The 21267-nt window shown below is 41.6% G+C and overlaps 1 protein-coding gene across 1 annotated transcript; it reads left to right on the top strand.

Moving 5' to 3' along the window:
* Positions 1 to 962: 962 nt before the first annotated feature.
* LOC308161772 (myosin-IIIb-like) lies at positions 963 to 8353 on the top strand (the record flags this gene model as incomplete). Its single annotated transcript, XM_080535844.1, has 6 exons — positions 963 to 1109; positions 5514 to 5648; positions 6230 to 6334; positions 6594 to 6693; positions 7405 to 7481; positions 8204 to 8353. 6 exons carry the CDS (start codon positions 963 to 965, stop codon positions 8351 to 8353), a joined length of 714 nt encoding a protein of 237 aa, XP_080391970.1.
* Between the last annotated feature and the right edge of the window lie 12914 nt (positions 8354 to 21267).

Raw genomic sequence — 21267 nt, 5'->3', positions numbered from 1 at the left:
TTTGTAATTATGTTTGGTTAGCAACAACATTGTATTAACATTAACTGCTTTTATTAAATAGTGGGGGGGAAAATAAGAAAAAATATATTTTTGACTACCAATGGCCTTTGGCCTGAACATAGATCACTTTTTCTTGCGATGACTGATGGATAGATGATTCACTTACTTAGACATGTGATACGGTCTGGTGAAAAGGTCCGCATGTGGGCAATTCTCAAGTCGCGCAAATGACCCCAAAGAAAACCGGTGTTTTTTCAGGGTTTTTTTCATATTACGAAGGTTTAAGAGCCTACTCAACATAACAAACAACAGTTTTAGGATCACTACCGGTAAATACTTTGGTGAATTGTACTCACTGAAACATTTGTCGTCCTGCTTCAGGCAAGGATTGTGTTATCATCTAATTATGTGTACCGGTAGTTAACATGTTTTTCGCATGTTGATGTTCTATCAGCATGTTGTGATGTGCTACACATGCATTTAGATACAGTTCATAGCGATGTTCATAGAGATGTTCTTTCTTAGCTGCTAGCTAGCTACCAACACGATGGTAGCAAACGTGTCTGTTTTGATTCAGAGCGATTTTCTCCGGTTTGATGTGTACCAACATTCAAATAAGCATATCTTCTTCAACTATTTTCAGATTTCAATGTATGACACACCATTTGAAAGCTAATCTGCACTTTCAGTAAAAACTGAAGAATTACCTTTCCCTACTTGGGGACTTTTTCACCAGAGCCTGTCACAAATGTATTTGTTGCTTTGAATAAAGGCGTCTGCTAAATGACAAAAATGTAAATGTAAGAAGAATCGTTCCTTATTCCAGTGTGTAATAACAAAAACCTCTCAACTCAACAATGTATTCTTTGATATCTGCATTAATTAAGCATTTTTCTTTGATCTCCATGTTTATGTTTTTCCATAGGAGGTCGCTATATGGACTGTTCCCTTACAAGGCCAGTATGATGGGTCTGGAGAGTCTGGCGGATCCTTCCGGTGACTGGGATATAGTAGAGACCATTGGTAAAGGAACCTATGGAAAAGTCTACAGAGTGACCAACAGGAAGAATGGGAGTCACGCAGCAGTGAAAGTCCTAGACCCCATCAATGTAAGTCAACTGAAAAATATGCACAGTATGTTCGTTTATTGTCTCTTCTGGGAGGGTTCAAAATGAGTCAGATAGGCAACGAGAATAAGGTTCACTTTCTTTATATGAAAGGAACACAGGCAGAACAACCTGCATGCAGCTTCACTTCAGCAACATGACTACTGTAGAGATCTGCTCATGTGCAGTACATGTGTATTATCCATACAACGCCAGCCAATAATATAAATCTCACATTCATATCAATGGGTCATATGCTGGGGTGAATTATCGAACGGGTCTACCAGAACCAGGGGCCCAAGAGCTCAGGGGGCCCCAAAGACATAGGCTCTGCGTGAAGTCGCTGTTATTAACTTGTCGCATAGTCAAAGGGCTTAGTCATTCATGTCAACAACAGAGCCCAAAAAGTCATACTGAAAAACTGAAGGAATAGCCTAAACATTTACTTTGAAGATGTCACAAGAAATTATACCTTTTAAGTGAGTGTTTATCCCCTTAATCTATCGGACATTTGAGGGGCCAAATCCAACAAGCAAGTACAAAACAACAGCACTAGAAGCTCTGTCTTGCAGCCAAAACACACATCTTGCGTCAACCTCGCATGAACCTCAGTGGCACGTGTGAGTTTCATTTCGGCACCCATGTTAACGGGTTATTATAAAAAAAAAAAATTTAACCTTTATTTATACAGGTAAAAAACACATTGAACCCCAAGGGCTCATTTTCAAGTGTGACCTGTTCACAGGCATACAACATCCACCACAAACAAATACAATACAAAACCTGGCCTACATAGTCTAAAAACTAAACTAAAAACAACATAGTCTAAAACTAGTCTAAAATAGTCTAAGATAATCTAAACTTTCCGTCAATATAGACTAAAACTAAACTAAAACTACGTGCCCCGCGGTGGTGTAGCGGTCTAAGCACTGGCCACTAGTGCAAGTTGCCCACCGGGGACTGGGATCGTATCCCAGCTCGCCAGATCCGGATATGGCTGGGGCACACACGGGGAGCGACATATTGGGCGGCCGCTCCCGAGGGCGGTATAGGAGTAGTTCCGGACAAGGATCCGTCGCGCAACACCGCCCCCGTCTGGTGCTGGAGTAACGGTACTGGGCTCGAGGAGCCAGTCAGCTAGTCTGCCTGGCGCCCTCCTCTGGGACTGCCGGCCACGGGGTCGTGCGGCGGATCCTACGCAATAGGCAGGGGATAATTGCTAGGATGCTAGGTTGGGTTCAATTGGCTACCAAATTGGGTGAAAAAGGGGATCAAATCTGAAAAACAAATTTAAAAAATAAACTAAAACTACATAGTTTAAAACTAAAACTAGTCTAAAACAGTCTAAGATAATCTAAAACTAAACTAAAACTACAAAAACCTCAAACTAGACAGCTAATGATCTAGGGACAGGGAGGGGTCAGTAATGGGCAAAAGGGAGGGTCAACTTAATAGCAAGAACAAATCATGGACTCACACTGTATGTCTCTCAGCAAGAGCTTGAAACTGGAAAGAGGGATCAGCTGAGACAGTTTCAGACTCTGCTGTAATGAATTCCAAGAGGAAGGGGCTGCAAATGAGAACGCCCTTTTGCCTTTCATGGTCCGGACCAAGGGGATGTGATGATGTCCTGTGTGTGAAGGCCGTAGACGGATTGCTTTCGTGACAGGTGGTTAGAAAGGTAGGAGGGGAGCAGACCAAGGATGGATTTGTAAATGAAAATATACCAGTGAAGGGTTCGGCGGATAGAGAGAGATGACCAGTTAACCAGAGAGTATAGCACACAGTGATGCATAAGGGGTTTACAGCCTGTTATGAATCTTAACGCGCCATGGTAAACTGCATCCAGATGTTGAAGAGAGGTAGCAGAGGCATTCATGTACAAGACATCACCGTAGTCCAAGAGAGGCAGAAAGGTGGCAGCAACCAGACGTTTTCTTGCAGCAGCTGAGAAACAATACTTAGCTTCAAGCTTAGCTTCAATTTTAGTTTCTTTAGAAGGTTGTCTATGTGCAATTGAAAAGAGAGGCTGTCGTCCAGTTGAATGCCAAGGTATTTGTAGTTTGGTACAAGCTCAATAGGTGAACCCTGAGGGTTAGAGCAGCCATACAGCCCGGGTGACTCTCACGCTGGCTGCTGCGTCTCGCTCACTAGATAGGCTCGCCTATTTTCTCCACCTGCCGCCCGCCTGAAAATTATCATACCAGCATCATACATTACAGTTTTGGTCTACATCTGTAAATGTCTTCTTTTTTTTATCAACACTTCCGCTGTCTGTTTCAAAGCAGATTGAAACAGATACCAGGCACAGTGGAAGGCTCAGAAGGCTTATTATGTTAATAAGTTAAAAGGACATCAGGTGAAGGGCAGTAGGTTCGAGTCTGGCCCATGCCCTGCTGACATGCCCTGTCCTCCTTACTTTCCTGTCTACCATCACTATCTCTATCCAATAGAATGAAAAATGTGGGATTGCCCCAAAATAGCAACATTTTTGGACCATAACAAAAAGGGACACACACACCACGTATAATCAAAATAATCAAGAATTTAATAGAACTAAAGTCAGCCGAACTGAACAATAATCCAATGGAGTATGAGAATCAGTATAGCGTAAGTGAGTTAATGCAGTGGAAAGTATGGTGATGAGGGTGTTGTACAGTGTAATATAACAAAACAAAAGCCAATAGAAGAATAATGGTGCTGGTGGAGAGAGAGTGAGCTCGTGGAATGGAGCGCCTTTTAAGCTCTAATCAGGAGACCCAGTCATCTGCCCCTAATCATCCTGATTGGGCTCCAGCCCCACCCACTGGGTAGCCTACCTGCTTAATTAGGAAATAAGGGTTACACAGACAGGGCCATAGGGCCGTCACACTATTATTTAGGAAATGCGAATAGACAAGTAGGCTAATCTAAACTAAGTAGTTACCTTAAGTTAACTTAAAGAAAAAATAAATAGATAACACGTTGTCCTAGACGTTGTCTTCATGATCAACATGCAGTTTCACAATTAAACAAATGACGTTTCTGCTTATAACCGTTTCATTTTTCGAACCGCTTATTAAGGATTGATGACAACACTGAGACTGAACCCAGAACACATTTAGAATTAAGTGATCATTTTAAAACATGAGCTGTTTATGTGGCATTTCTGTTAGGTTGAGGTTTATGAAGACCCCATTATGTTATTATTTATCCACCCTTGATCTGTCTGAATGGGGCTCTCAATCATATAATCATATAAGTGAGTTTCCTGACATGAAAATGAACATGCAAACACACATGCAAAAATCTGGGGATGCCCTATTTATTGCATATATAATATTGTTACGCCTATTATCCTAATTTTTCAAGAAAGAGAAGCTTGTGTGGGCAACAAATGTACATTTGGGGTGGGGGGGGGGGGGGGGGGGGTTTACATGTCCGTGTCCAGGTGCCCATTGTGTCTTAATCCGCCTATGGTCATATGGTACTTTGTGGATGGGAGCCAAATTGCTTTGGATCCACTGTCCTTTCCCTTCATTTCACCAGACATTTTCTTTATTTTTGTTTGGCTTGTGTCAGTATTCCAACCATACAAACAGAGTAAGTTGCCATCTCTTTTTTCCTTCCACCAGACTACCTCTGTGTTTACAGTTCCCTTACATGGTCTAGTTCCCTTCTGGCTGTCTCTCCTTTTTCATTTCATTTCCAGTCTCTTCTCCACTCCTCCACCCACACTCCACATTCATCTGTATCTGTTTCCCATCCCATTTATTTATGTGTCGCTGCCTTAGTGATGTGCAGCTCGCTAGCCTCCAGAGCTGTCGGTGTGGCTGATGCCAGGGGGCCCCTGCAGTGGCACCATGTTGTTTTAGTGAGACTCAGGTTGAGGGCTTGCTTGTGGTTGTGTCAGTACTACAATCCCTCTCTGGTGGAGAGTGGTTGCTAGCTCCCTGCCTGCCTACCTGCCTACCCCTCCCTGGGTATGAAGATGTAACTGCTTTCTCGCCCATCCCTCTCCTTGATTAGCCTGCTGACAGTATCACTCAGACAACCAGGAAGAGGAATTCTGCCTCTGACTGTTTCTCTTAACTCCCACTGAGATTTAAACTGATAGAGAGGAAGCTTTAGAACCAAGAGCAAGCCTAGTTTCTCCTTTTGTTTGTGGGTTGTTAGCTCTGATTGAGGGTTCATTCAATGTTTTTTTGTTTCCTTATAATCTGATGTAGAAATACTGTTGAGAAATGCCAAAGGCAGTATAATTGATTTAGTGTTGAGTTTGTATTCTTGTTTGTATTCTTGTGCCACCAAGACTGACCTCAAATCCACATTTGTATTTCTGTGCAAGAACAGTTTCTATACAGTACAATATGTGTTTGTTCCTCAAGCCAAATGATGTGTTATGTTAATGTGTAATCCTTGTCGAAGGATGTTGATGAAGAGATCGAGGCTGAGTACACAATCCTGAGGTCCTTGTCCAATCATCCCAATGTGGTCAAGTTTTTCGGCATGTTCTACAAGTCAGACAACCTCTCAGGTGGACAGCTCTGGTTGGTTCTAGAGGTGAGATCCTATGCGCTAAGATAATCTATTCTCTCTCTCTCTCTGTCTGTCCCTCTCTCTCTCTCTCTCTCTCTCTCTCTCTCTCTCTCTCTCTCTCTCTCTCTCTCTCTCTCTCTCTCTCTCTCTCTTTCTCTCACTTAGAAAACAGCTCTACTAGCCAGATGTATCTTTATGTTCCACGTTCAGAATTGTGCATTGTATGTTGTTAATCATTCATGGCTTCATGCACAATGTAACACAGCTGCCCCTCTTTGTTGTTGGGTTGAGAAGTATCACAAGTGGCAAATTCACTTTAACTGACTAGAACAAAACCCAACACACAGCTTAGAATATCACCGCGACCCCCTGTGACATTGGAGGAATTCTAAGTCCTACCATGAAAACGGCAGTGGTTTGAAAGTGGTTATAGATGAGAGCCACCATGACGCTAGCCTAGTTGTGTGTGTGTGTGTGTGTGTGTGTGTGTGTGTGTGTGTGTGTGTGTGTGTGTGCGTTTGTGTGGGATGGCTTTGGTCATGAATCATAATCCACAACGGTGGTGAGTAATGGAGGACTCACTGATGTTTCTCTCTCTCACACAGCTGTGCAACGGGGGCTCCGTCACCGATCTCATCAAAGGTCTGCTCATGCGAGGCCAGCGACTGCTGGAGCCCGTTATCGCATACATCTTATACGGCGCCCTCTTGGTGAGAGGCCCACTGCAAAGCGCCTAATGGCAGGAGGGGGTGATATGCATACACAGAGTACCAGAATTGATAGGGTGTGGGAGTAATAGATTTCCATTCTTTAAAACAACAGGGGGCCGCTCTTTAATATGAATGTCCATCGACAGCTTTATTCGTAACACAATTAAATTGTAATTGTGCTAATCAAAGGTGGTTGATAATAGGGCTACTGATGCATATTAAGCCCCTCTTTGGTTTCCTTCCTTTCTCTGCTTGGCAGGGTCTTCAGCATTTACACAACAACCGGATTATCCACCGTGACGTCAAAGGAAACAACATCCTTCTGACGACTGAGGGAGGAGTCAAACTCGTTGACTTTGGTAATGGCCTTTGTTGTCCTGTTGAGGGTCAATTTGGTCAATTTATAGCTTGCAGAAAAATATTTAGGTCCTGGGAAGCTCTATTTGTTATCTTCTCTATGGGTCTTTGTTTAACAGATGATTCATCTCTGGCAAATGACAGTCAGTCCTTTTGCTGCTAGTCGTCAGAAAAGCCTGTGATTATTGTTGAGTATCACAAAAACACAAGCATTTGGACTAATGCTTTGATGCAGTCCTCTTCGTTCCCTATCCTATGTAACATCTTTGATGCAGTCCTCTTCATTCCCTATCCTATGTAGCATCTTTGCATTTCATGGACCATAGGTTTAACCCAAGGCTATTATTGCTCATTTAAATTGTGTTATTTGATTATTTTGCATATAAAAAGAAAGCTGTTCTGGTAAATGACTTTGGAGTTGCCCCAGGCATGTTTATGTCTTGCGTGTGTTGGAAATGAAGTGGACTCCTGCTGATAAAAATCTGTCACTTAATTTGAAATGATTACTGCCAATTTATTGTGGTGAGGCAGGTTGGCAGGTTTGCCAGCGTTTAATTGATTGATTCACTCATGTAGTCTCTTCTTATGAAAAGCACAATTGTAGCATATTCACACAATTGCTTTTTCCTGCAATGTTTGATTGCTGTTGTTTATTTGGGGGTCTAAATCCTGCCCTGAATGTCATGATTTTAATTATTTTGAATTCTGTCCAGGTGTCTCTGCCCAGCTGACAAGTGCACGTTTACGAAGAAACACGTCAGTTGGTACTCCCTTCTGGATGGCTCCTGAGGTTAGCCATTTCTATTTGTATGTTTCATCAAACTCCTTTAATATCACAATGGCCTGATAATACAAAGGCTTAATGAATGTATTATCTTTGACACAACATAGTTGTATTATCATGGGCTACATCGACTGCTGAAAGAAATATTCCAGTTGAATGTTATCTGGTTAGGCTGTTCTCTATTGGCACTCCTTCGTGGTCATTGTGCATTCCCCTCCACACGCCCTGCTCTTGAGGTCGCATCAAGGTTAATAGCTGGGAGTCTGCTGCCCCCAGCTTACTGTTTGACACAAATGAGGCACGATGATTGGCCTGCTAGGAAGTGTCCTCAGGGGTAATTAGAATAAATTCAGCGGTAAATTTGGGTCTATGTAATGATTATTGACGGTAAGGGGAGGAGGCTTATAACAATGGCAACCCAGATGCTCTAATGAACCCACAATTCTTACTCTGTTTCAATGTGCTATCATTCTTTTGAGGTGCATAGCTTTATTAGGTAAAACAAACATATTGAAATTGTCTAATTCACTTTGACCATGCAGTAGTCTTAGAAATGGTTTATTGTCCAAAGCTTACTTTATTATAGCTTCTGAGATAATTAAAGATTATTCAAAGAAAGAATGAGCTTATCAACAGCACCTCACTATTGTTAGTATATGGCTTGACAGCAACTAGTCAGTGTGGACTCCTGCTTGTTTCATGCTTGTGTTCCCTCTGTGTTCTGTCAGGTCATTGCCTGTGAGCAGCAGTATGACTACTCGTATGACGCCCGCTGTGACGTCTGGTCCCTGGGCATCACAGCCATTGAGCTGGCTGACGGAGACCCCCCACTGTCCGAGATGCACCCAGTCAAAGCCTTATTCAAGATTCCACGGTAAGACACTAGAGGGCGCCGTCTCCACACAGCTGGCAGCGGCAGACAGGCATCAATGCACTCTTTCCTAAAACCTTTGATATTGGCTTAAGGACAGTAACAAACTGAATTCAGGAGTGGATCAGTGTAGAGCTGTTTTTTGGGTGGGATAAAAATAGTTTCATTCCAATATGTCCACATATTAGACATCCCCAATATATACAGTATGTTCATGAAATACAGGATGATACAAACAGTTACAAATACATTGAATCAGGAATAAAATCTTCATCAAGAGTAAATGGAATAATGTTTGGCCTTACACTTACGCCTGTAATTTAATCTCAACATCTCCACCGATCTAGACACAATTTCTGATTGATGATTCTTTGAAAAGCTGTGATGGTACAAGTGACTGACCTTTTGTTATCAGCACAATTGTGTAATTATCTCCCAGTTTGGTGAGGATGTGCCCTTGTGATTGCAATTTGCATTGGTGATTAGCTCCATTCACATTGAGATGAGGCTGTCACCAGCCACCCGTCACAATGTTATCTCCACCCCACCGAGCCAGGGGAGGGACATGCGTGTGGTGGGCTAGCAGGAGTTATGGGAGCTACCGTAGCACTTCATCACAACAAAATTCAACAAAAACGTAAAACAGGTCACAGCAATTACAGGAATCACAGGAGGCTGTCCTGGTCAAACAAACGCTCCCAAATCACAGTGCCTGGAATAGCACACAGCTTGGTTTGGGAGGAGACATACATTCAGTCATCTGGAAAGGATAGAACAGTACTTGTGTAAAGAATGGTCAGCCCCTAAATGTTGTGTAATGCTGAAATGGTGATTGGGTGTTTTGATCCATGGAAGGATGAACCTTAGGAGATCAATAATTGATCCAGTCCCAGAGCGTTTTTTGTACTAAGCTTGTGTTTTAAGTGTGAAAGCTGTTAAGTGTCCTTAAATGACTTTTACCGGAGGTCATGATAGCAAGGGACATAATCCTTTTCCCATCCTTCATGCTTTTTCATTCTGTTTCGCTATCACCCTTTTCTGAGACTGTTAGACTTGTGAATGATTTGGGGTATGAATAGAATTAGGCCCATGCAATAATCTAATGTTGTTGAGGCTGGGGTCTTTCTCAAATCAAAATAGATATTTGGCCCAGGTCCATAAATCTCTTGAATTGGGACCCTTGGCTGGGCGGCTCCATGATAAATCACAGTGCGAGGGCACTGAACCGTGAAATGATTCTGTTAACATGTCATCTGTCTCAAATATATTTTCCCATCAAGGCAGCAAGGCAGTCAAAATTACAAGGAGAGGGTTGTCTAACTTGTGTCTGTCACAAGCCCTATTCTAAACAGGGGACGCGTTACAAATCGGTGTACTGTATCTGTGAGAATAGTGCTGCACTATCATGAGTGAGTGCAGAAGTAATAGGGATTCAGTGAAATGCTTTAATGATTGTAAATAGGTAGATTTAATGAGTTGGGGTGTTTTTCCCTCTGCAAGTGTTTTTGCATCACTACCTCTATATATTGAGTACCTCATAAGCCACACTGTCGTCATACTGGGAGTTCTCCTGATAGAAGTACTGTCCTTGAGAAGAACATGTTTCATAAAATCATCTCTGGCACTAAAACATGCTCTATAGACTAGACGCTTGCATTCTTATGTCCTCGCACACATTATTGTACTCCCAACACACAGTCCATTCAAAGGCACAGTATTTTTTCTCGTACTCATTCCATGAACATTCCTACTCCGAAACATGCACACTAGCTCTTCACCCTTCTAACATATGATTTAGGACTTGGGTATTCTATGGCTTCATGATTGGGTATACAATAAAAAAAAACACAATTGTCTTTTATTTTCATTTGGGATACAGCGATGTCTGTGTATCTTGTGGACACAAGACTGTTTTAGACCATTCTAGTGGATGCGTTTTATCCACAGTGCATTCGGAAAGTATTCAGCACCCTTGACTTTTTCCACATGGGAATACAAGAAATACCCCATGTATGGAAGTATTCAGCAAAATGCAAAAATGTCATCAACAAATGACTCAATAAGTTGAATTGAGTCCAATTGCGAGAACAATAGTTAATGTAATTTTGGAATGAATATCTTTTATAGGGTCTCTGATTTGTATAGGAATCACGTTAATACATTTTTGTTTAAAGTGGTTTCGCTTTGTCATTTTGGGGTATTGTGTGTGGATTGATGGCAAATCATTTTATTTAATACATTTTAAATGGAGTCTATAACACAACAACATTTGGAAAAAGTGAAGGGGTCTGAATACTTTCCGAATGCTCTGTATCTCCACCTATCTTGTGCGTTGTAGTCGGCTGTGCAGTATGTGTGGATTTTGGCTGTTCCTGCTGGCTCAGAGAGAACCCCTGACTGCGTCTAGAGCATCTCATCTGTGGCATACATACAGCAGATGGAGTGGCCTTAGGGTGTCGGCCGTGCAGATAAAACAACAGCACCATCACCACCAACGTGGGCCTCTGGGGCCAGTGACACCAGGTCTGAACACAAGACTATAATGCAGGCCATGTGATAGAGCTGTGGATGTGCTCTGGGAACTGGGACAGATGGCATCTTTTTCACACCAGTGTGAGATGGTGAGAGGACTGGAGATCACTGTCAGGGAAGCTGCTCTGCTCCTCCTCTCCATTTCTTACCTGCTGTTTGGGCTTTGTCACACATGGCACCAATACAAAGAATTGTACGGGTTCAACACCGCCGTAACACAGTGGTGACAGGGAATTGCATTTGCTTCATCTGACACTGTTTGCTGGTGACCTGCAAGGTTCGCTGGGGATATCTCTCTGCATATACCCCTGACACACTGTAGGCTACAGTCAGATCTGTATTATGATCCTCAAGCTCCATATTGAGGGTTTTGTAGGATTTAGATTGGGATCCTTGACGAGGATCCCAAATCTGAACAGGATATTAGGGAAATGATCACGCTAGTAGCTTGAATCCTCTTTGCAAGAATTTTACTGGAGTATCAATGACATGACTTTCCCTGGGTTGATTGGATTAGTCGTATGGTGCTCTCAGTAGGCTAAACCAGGACATGCACAGTCCCTATCAGTGCCAGACCAGGGCACTTCAACTCTTCTGTACTGAACTACTTACTTTCATCATCAGGAATCACTTGATTCTTGTTTTTCTTAAATATTGTAGATACTACATGCTTTTTTCTTTGCTGATCTCAATAGCTCATCTCTCAAGAGCCAAGTCAATATAACTCCACTGAGGAACACATGATTATATATTCGCTATGTTATGATGGGAAGCTTGAATTGAATATTATATGAATAGATAGAATTGAATATTGCCTGCTCTATATGTCATGTATGTAGGGTCCATGGTTATCATGAATGTGGGTAATGGAGCATGTAAAAGGGTAAAGCTGTAAAACCATTAACTGCAGAATTAATTATGGAAACTTGAGATGATGCTCTCAGATATTCAATATGTGGAAAGGTTAATTGCTTGAGCCAATATTCTCTGTGCTGTATTTATCAAACCTTGAAAGTCCCTGTGTAAAGTCATAAGGAGATGTGTGTAAAAGGCTTTGAAGGTTATAGGTAATTGGCAAAGACGTCCAAGGCTGTGTTTATTCACCCAGATCCCAGTGGATATTAGCCATATATATATATAACTGTGCTTGTATCTGTCTGAGGGGGGAGACGAGAACTGAGGGAGACGATAGTCGTAAATGATGGCTTGTCAAAGGCAAGAAAGTCTAATGAAATCATGGGCCAAGTGAGCAGAATCCAAACCAGTGTTCTGGTGGGAGGGCTGTACCCCAGCTGAAAGCCAAGGGTAATGTGCAGGCTGCAGAGCAAAGCAGCCAAGGGTGAATGTCAACACAGTTTTTTTTTGCAGTTTTCGTCATCTGTTTCTTTTTTTCTTTTATCAGTAGTTGAATCAATTGGCATTTCACAAGCAGGGGTTAAGGTTTATGCTTAGTCTTCTAAAAGCCGTGAGACCTTTCGATTGTGATAAGTACGTTTCAATGTTAACTCACATTGCTTCTGGCACAAGTGCCTGTTTAAAGATCCTAGACTTTTCAGAACAATTGTTGGGCCTTTGTTTGTGGCAGATTACTATTGACTTCGTGTCAGCCAGTCGATCCATCACAGATAGGCTGTGAGAATATTGTGGGATGATGTTGCACTCTCTGTGACCCATGTTTGTATTTCTCTGGCTATGGGTGTTTGTAACTACACAAATCTTCTGGTGTTGTTTTTCTAATTACTTGTCATGATTAAGAGGGCAACCATGGCTTCATAACAAATGTTGTTATTTCGACACAATTATTTTTCACCCTTATCGCGGTATTTGTTTTGAAGATTCATTTCTGGTTGTTAAAAAAAATCAAGCAATTCTACAGTATCATTACACAGACTTACACAGACAGTGTTTTATTATCTAATTATCTCTTCTTCTTTTTTCTTTGAAAAATCATGTCGATTTGTCACTACAACTGAGAGAGAATTCACAACACTGAGTGTAGTATTTATTGTATCCTTTCCTTTTCCCAATATGCTCTTGCTGGTAGGGTACATTATGCACCTGACATGGTGGCAGTTTCGACCTGAGGAGATAGGGGTGTTGGTTTCCTGACATTCCAATCATGAGCAAAGGAGTGTTTAGAATGCCTCTGCCTTTTATTCAATTATTCCATGCACACCAGAGTATGTATGTAGCTCTCAGTCCCCCGCTGTGTGGTCTGTGTGAGTTTGAAGACAGCAGAGATAAATAAAGCAGCAGTTCTCCGTGTTCACTCATGTGTGCTCAACAGAAGTGTTGGTGCTGGTGTGGTGATAGATGAGCTGGATTTTGAGTGGGAGGTCCATCTAGTGAATAAGTCTTTATTTCCATCTACAGTCTATGTACCTATCTGCTCTTCTACCCCTGTAAAGGCCGTCAGGTTTGCTTTGTTTTCATAATGTTATCTCTTCAAAGTTCGACTTTGGTTGTGCCCTTGCTCTTTGAGTTTGTTAATATAATGTATTATAGGCATATACTATATCATTATACGTACTGTATGACAGTGGCTGTCAGATTCATGTAAAATATCTCTCAATGTTTCCTGTATATTATGAAAATTGCAAGAATTATGAGCTCTGCATATTAAGTATCATATTCATACAGGACATGAGACTGTTTTTGTCTTTCTCCCTGGCTTAGTAACGAGTCTTTGGGCTTCAGAAATTGTGGTGCTGACAAGTCCCAATTTCTCCTCAATCCACTTTGACAGACATTTGACAGCACTGGTAGAGCCTGGACCTAGATTTAAATAAGCCAATTGGATTTACAATATGAGTCAGTGCTCTCACAAATAGTGGAAGAAAAAAAAACGATTCCTGAATTTTCTAAGCACAATGAGGGTACTTGACAGTGTTATCACCAATGTGCTGGTGTATTGACTTTGTAATATATAAGCAGTGCAGCCGGTACAACATCAAGGCTTGAGCATTGCTTCAGGCTCGTATTATATTTTGCATTGAAGCAGTCAGTTACTTGGCTTTGATCTGCACTTCAGAAAGGACTGCCTGTCTGAATCTTTATCAAAGATGTGAGTGACTTAGCGCTACAAAGAATGACACATTTTCTCAGAAAAAATAAAGATGTTTAATAGGGCTCTTGTTTATTAAAAGCAATCAGCATTGTTCTTGATGATGTGTTGTGATAAAAAAAAAAAAAAAAAGCTAGAACAAGTGGTTCCAGACAGTTTTCCTTGCCTAAGATGTATGTAGTTCATGTTCAGAGTCTCTGAGCAGTCTAAGAGTTACAGTGTAAAAAATGATTCTTGCACTTGTGTGCCACACATGACTATTCTAAGTCTCATCTCTCTCATGCCTATAATGTTTGTAATCATGACTCCCACCTTCACCATCTCCCCTTGTTCCATGGTCTGGCACCTCCTCTTGGATGAGCATATGTTGGAGTCTGTAGTGAAATAACCCACCAGAAGCAGTTCAGCCATGGTAGTGGTTCCTGACATCCCACACACTGAACTACTTTAAAGGTGCTTGGCTCATTATAGATGGCCTTGGTAAATGCTGCTGACAGAGGTGTAACCTGCTCCCATAACTTTTGCTGCCCCTGGCAGATGCTTCCTGCCAGACAATTGAGGAGCTGTTATAATTTCTCACTTTTCTCTGGCTGCCACACTTCTGGCACCCTACCCGCCTCTACTGTATTGTACTCTACTGTAACTAGTGTTACTCCCAGGGCAGTCTCATGATTGCACTGTGCCATTTGTTATAGGCCCAACGTAATTAAATGATCAATGTGTTGTTTTGGTTAGATACAGTATTATGGTTAAAGTGTAAGTGTTGTGTGTTTATTTCAGAAACCCTTCCCCTACATTACGCAATCCAGAGCAATGGTGCAGAAGCTTCTGCCACTTCATCGCCCAGTAAGTATCTTTCCCCCCTTTCTCCTCCTGAGCAGATTGATGTGTTACTGTATGTGTACAGTGATGAAGAAGCTAGTTCTGAACAATGGATGGATGGATAGTATTCTTGTAAGAGATTCAGCATTTTCAGATCCCAATTATGTAAAACATAATTTTATGTTTTATGTTAAGTTTTGTTTGTCTTTTGTCTTGCTCTTTGAAGTGATTGCAACCAACTGGCCCGAACACAGTTGGATGATGACAGTGATAATTTGATATGTGTACCATGTCTTTCCAAACAACATTAGAAGCCGATTGCAACAGATGTAGTCTAGCATACATGTAAAATGTTCATTAATTTGGCTATCTTGAATGGGTTTTAATGAGATGACCTCGTGTTGGCCAAATGGACAGGGTGCATTGGTTAAGCATTTGTTACTAGGCAACCCTTGATAACTGGGAATGGAGGGAATTGAAATTGATATTTTTTTAGACAAGATTATATCAGCCTTTCTTTATCTTCTGTGCAGTTCATTGCTAGTATAAATCTGCCACACACGAAAAAACTCATTCTACTGAATTATCAGTTTGATCTCAGGACCAGATAAGTAATCAGATCCTCCAGTGTGCAAAACAAATAATGTGAACATTGACCCATAATGGTCCCTGCAAATATACAACCTTAATATCTACCACGCAGGGCAGGTTGAAGCAGAGTAAATGAGAGAGAAAATTCAATTTCTCAAGGAGGTTATTTGTGGGTCATCATTTTTATCTTCTCTCAGTGTTATTATTAGTTGTGTATTGGATTGGAGGTTAGTGATTATTAGTTTGTTATTACTAATGAAAGCATAAAACATTGCAGTTGTGAACCCACTGCCATTAGAGATAATTGACACATTTATTAGTGTCAGTGATTAATCAAGAGCAGTGGCAGAATGAAATCCATATTTTTTATTACTGTACCTGTACACTGCAGTCTGGTTGAACCAAGCCTGCAGACTGTAACCTAATGTTGACACAAACAGTCATACTCTCTGTTCTTTCTGTTTCATAATGCATGTGGGAAAAATGTTGACTTGATTATGTAATACCATTACCTTTTGGATGCTACTGATTTATTCATAGATGCTTAGAAGCAGAGAGCTTGAGGAGATGGTGAGAGCCTGAGGCCCACACACACGAGTACACAAATAGGTGGTGCTGTTGGGTTGTAGGTGAGCCCTGTGGCCTCATTGTTATACATAATCTATTTTGATACAAGTAATGAACTCAGCACATGATTTCCAATATTTAGTTATTTTGAGCAAACCTGAAATGGAGATTTAGCCACAAGAGTGAGACAGAGAGAGAATGTCCAAGTAGATCTGTACTGTTTTTATGTAGATTGATTTCCTACACCTTTCTTATTTGTTGTTCTCATTTGTTAGCATTGTTTATTGCACGCTTCAAGTGATTCATTGTTTTCCTTCATGAGCCTTTTGACCTCCTTTTCTTGGAGACACTGATGTCTTTATGAAGTCCCTTTAAAACAAAAACACATCAATTATTCTCTCTGTGTTCATCTCTCACACACTTGCTGAGGCACATGATAATTTGACTGAATTTGACTCTCATACGGCAATGTTTTATTTAATACATTATACTATTGATACAGCCATATTTCTCTACTTTGTTTCACAAGCAGTTGCAGAGCTTTTCATTGCTGCTTTTTGAATTGTGCTCTCAGTATTAATGTGAGGTAATGGATTGTATGATATCAGATCAGAAATAATCTCCTCAAACAAAAGCCCACCAGGGTACAATGTGGGGAGGCTGGACAATGTTATCAGGGATTGCAGGCTGTTTGTGAAGCCTCTTCAGCTCTCCACCAGACCTCTGTGTGTGTGTGTGTGTGTGTGTGTGTGTGTGTGTGTGTGTGTGTGTGTGTGTGTGTGTGTGTGTGTGTGCGCGCGCCCATGCGTGTTTGTGTGTGTGGGTGTCTACTGCCGTTCAGGATAATAAATGCATCACCAGCGTCTACTCGTGCAGCCAAAGAGCTGCCTTTTGTGACAAAGTGGCCTGATGTTTAGCATCCTGGGTGCGCCGCTCCACTAATGGCTGCAACCTCTGCTTAATGTCCTGACACTAATGAATTTTGTGAATGAATTTCCAGAGCAGAAAAAATGATAGAAAGAGGAAGCTTTCAGGAAAAGTTCAGCATAGATTGGGTAGCAGGAGTTTAGATTGGTACTGTTGTCTTATTACAGTCCTGCCTACAGTATTGTGTTGTGGCACTCCAAAACATATTCACATGCTTATTCAAGTGCTCATTGATAGATATACATTACAGTACGATGACTTGTAAAATACTATTTTCAACATGGAAATAGGGAGGTTTTTAAATCATTTATTGGGCATCTGGTTTGAACCCTCAACCTTTAAATACTATGAGGTATGATCAATGAAATCATTGTATAGAGTAATATATATATATATATATATATATATATATATTATTATATAGTGGGTTATATATATTGACGATATTTCTAGTGCTGTGACATATGACCAATATCATAAACCTCTGACCTCTGAGCAAACATTGTATATTGAAAGGGACCATTGCTGTGCCAAACATGGACATGTTTGTACTCGGGGCCATGGTGATGATGACCATGTGGTGCTGAGAGAGAGAGGAGAGAGAGAGAGAGAGAGAGAGAGAGAGAGAGAGAGAGAGAGAGAGAGAGAGAGAGAGAGAGAGAGAGAGAGAGAGAGAGAGAGAGAGAGAGAGAGAGAGAGAGAGAGAGAGAGAGAGAGAGAGAGAGAGAGAGAGAGAGAGAGAGAGAGAGAGAGAGAGAGAGAGAGAGAGAGAGAGAGAGAGAGAGAGAGAGAGAGAGAGAGAGAGAGAGAGAGAGAGAGAGAGAGAGAGAGAGAGAGAGAGAGAGAGAGAGAGAGAGAGAGAGAGAGAGGGTTTAGTGACCCAGACACAGAAACACTGATGAGGAGCTCCCGTCTGTGAGAGAGATAATCCAGAAAATCAGCTTTGTAAGATGCCCAGGTGACTGTACCATCGTGCTTCTCTTTTGGTTACCTCTTCCGCTCTTATGGTGTTGAAGTGTTTACACCCCGATTGTGAAGATACTCCAAGCTGTTTTTGGGTGACTGGAGGGTTTGAGCCCAGGAGAGAGTCACTGTCCCAGTGTATGTTATCATCTCTGTGCATGTTATCTGTTATAATTTGTGAAAATATTGTTCTCATGTTTTTCCACTCCGCAGGTGTCTGATAAAGGACTTTGAGACGCGTCCGTCTGTAACCCACCTCCTGGAACACCCCTTCATCAAGCAGGCCCATGGCAAAGAGATGCCGCTTGGTCAGCAGCTTTCTGCACTCATCCGAGAGCAACAAGACCTGGGCTGCAAGACCAAGACCAAGTGAGTTGTCAAACCGTTACCACAACACTTTGTGATGTTTACATTCTTAGAATTCGTTGTTAAAATTGCAAAGGAGTCCCACCACCATGGATTGATTTGGATCGCCGAATCACTCTGTCACAAAATAAGTGTTTTATATTGTCCCTCTGTTATTGCTGAGGTATTTCTTGTTATTGGACAGGCAGTGTTATGCGGGAACGGAATGAGTTGAATCTACCTATGAGATGTCTTTTCTCACCAGTGGGGGGCAGGGTATCATTTCCTTACACTTGTGTGTCCCTCTTAAATCCACTGTGCTACAGCACATATGAAGTGGAGTCCAATTTGTCCATCTAATTTGATAGGAGGGAGAGTGCTGACTAACCTTAGACGAATAAAAGCCTTTACACCAATGGATCTTGTAACAGTCTGATGAGGAGCATTTAGTACAAAGCACTCCTCATCTCCTCCCATCTGATTAAGCCAACACGGGGCTAAAAACACTTAGTCTAAGATTGATTTACTAGATGAAAATGGCAACTGTTCAACCTTAAAGTCTGCATTCTCACTGAATCAAGATTTTTTGCAATGAAACATTTCTACTGGACTAATTGCAGTGAAAGTAGCGCAAGACATGGATGTTGTCTGGTGTCTTTTACTGCTGTTGTTGTTGTTAGAAGCATACTCTTAAGAGTAGTATTGATTGTGTGTTTAGGTTACAGTGCCCTGTCATCTTTCCCATTGACAAGAGCCTGGCCGTTGAAGTTGTGACAGATTTGGTTGCTCCAGACAGTTTATGTGAGCGGAGGTAGAAATCAGAGGACGGCTCATTGTAATGCATGGAATGCGATGAGACCATCCTCCGATTTCTACCTCTACCAGCCTCCCATGGTGTATGTGTGAGTCGTTGCTCCTGTCCCTGTCCTCAGTGAAAGGGGATAATTAGATTAGAGGCTTGTACGAGAAGAACATGGGCTTTCCCAGTTTAGCCTCTTGAAGTCAAAGATCAGGACTGACCACAGACAGGAAATAGATAGAGGTTTAACAGAAGCCCCTTTCACACATAGTTCCCTGTATATTACATGGAATCCCAACCCGGGTCCGCCAGTGATTTTCGCCGTTCACACAAGAGCTAATTGCCCGACAATTGCGTCTTCTCCTTTTCGCACATGGCAGTTCTTATGCGCTCTGCCCTACTGACTGCTCGATGCAGGACAGCTTGGAAAGGAGACGGACCAGGGAATGTTCAGGCTTCTGTTCACTCATACAGTGACCCAGTACTTTACATGGAATGATACATGGTCCTGACCCGGGTAATTGCGAATTTCCCTGGTCAATCGCGTTCACACATACCCAGTACCCGGGATATTCCATGGAATATACTGGGAAGGATTGTATGTGTGAAAGGGGTTAGAGTTAAGTAGACTGGTCTACAGTAGGAGCTATGCATCGCAGAAGGAGACATCTTACTGTAAACAAGAGTCAAATTATTTGGCTTTGGTTCCTCAACATTGACATTACAGCATTCAGATATAAAAAACACAATAATAATAAGTAACGTAAGTAAGTAAAAAAGTATCCCTACATTGATAAAGTAATAAAGTGATGGATTTTACAGTGGCTTCAATAGTGCAAAAAAAATGCTGTGCAGAGTACACAATGATATGAAATACAATATAATACAGTACAGTAGTAAATTAGTCCAATTACAAGCCTTTACATTGTAGAGAGAACAAAATGGTGAGGATTCCCTGCTACACAGTCCCTTTCACTGTGCTCCGTTGATGGTCTTGACATTACATAGGATTTGGAAATTGTGCTTTTGTTTTATATTTGGAATAAAAAATAAAAGAAAGGGAAAAATATTCATGACTTGTAGGGCAGATTCATTATTATGTTATTCACTGTATATGGTTGATTATTTATTGTAATGGAATATATATATACAGTATATACTTTGTGAAAGATCTTCTCTGTTAGTGTGTCAGATTCAGTATAGGACTTTTTTGCTACACAATGTTTATGGATGACTGTGATGGTTTGGTAGCTTCTTATTTTTCCACAGTAATATTGACTATTCAGTCTCTCACACACACACACACATACACACACACACACACACACACACACACACATACACACACACACACACACACACACACACACACACACACACACACACTGCAGGGTCCCCTTGGGACTTTGCATGATCCCAATGAGCCAGCTGGCTGTGTGCCGACCTCTGCCCGCTAGGCCCCATTGTAGAGTGATAGGTCAAACGCAGATGAAGTGCAATCACAGCCTGTGATAATGGGGGAGACCTCCCCAGGGAACACCCCTACAGGCTACAAACAAACCATGTAAATGGATGGCATTCATATCAGGACAGATAGATTATTATTGGTCATTTGTCTGCATTATTTTGTCACTATGAAGCTTTGTAAGCCATTATTATGTATTTTACTTCATATAGACATGGAAGAATCAATACTCGGAAAACCCTCATCATAGAGAGCTCTCCTGATGATGATCTGGTGAACCTTGAGGTTTTAGATGAGGTGAGATTTAATATGATACATCACATTGTTCGACTACGCAATTGTTCAATAATCTGCAATTATTGTAGATTATATACATAGTACATAAACAGCACTCTACTCATTTGCAGGAGACGATCATCTCACACCTCCAGAAGAGGTACGATGCGCTCCAGATATACACGTACGTCGGAGACATCCTCATTGCTCTCAACCCTTTTCAGACTCTAAGCATCTACTCTCCACAGGTTTGTGTGTGTGATTTGTGTTTGATTTTAATGGTTTAAACTATAGGCCTGCACAGTGCCACAGGAGGCCCGAATGTGAATGTGGAACAGAAGATTTGTTCTTCTGTTCCACAGTTTTCTAAACTGTACCATGGGGCGAAACGAGCAGACAACCCTCCACACATCTTTGCCACTGCTGATGCAGCATACCAGGGCATGGTGACCTTCTGCAAAGACCAGGTACTGTAGGGGAAATGTCAGAATCAGAGTCAGAATTCTTTTATTTGGCCAAGTATATTTGCACATACAGGAATTTGACTTGGTGAGGTTGGTGCATAGGACA

This window comes from Nansenia antarctica (assembly GCF_963989245.1).
Source record: "Nansenia antarctica genome assembly, chromosome: 7".
Lineage (NCBI taxonomy): Eukaryota > Metazoa > Chordata > Actinopteri > Argentiniformes > Microstomatidae > Nansenia > Nansenia antarctica.
The sequence above is the reverse complement of the archived record's forward strand: the minus strand, read 5'-3'. Positions and strand labels throughout refer to the sequence as shown.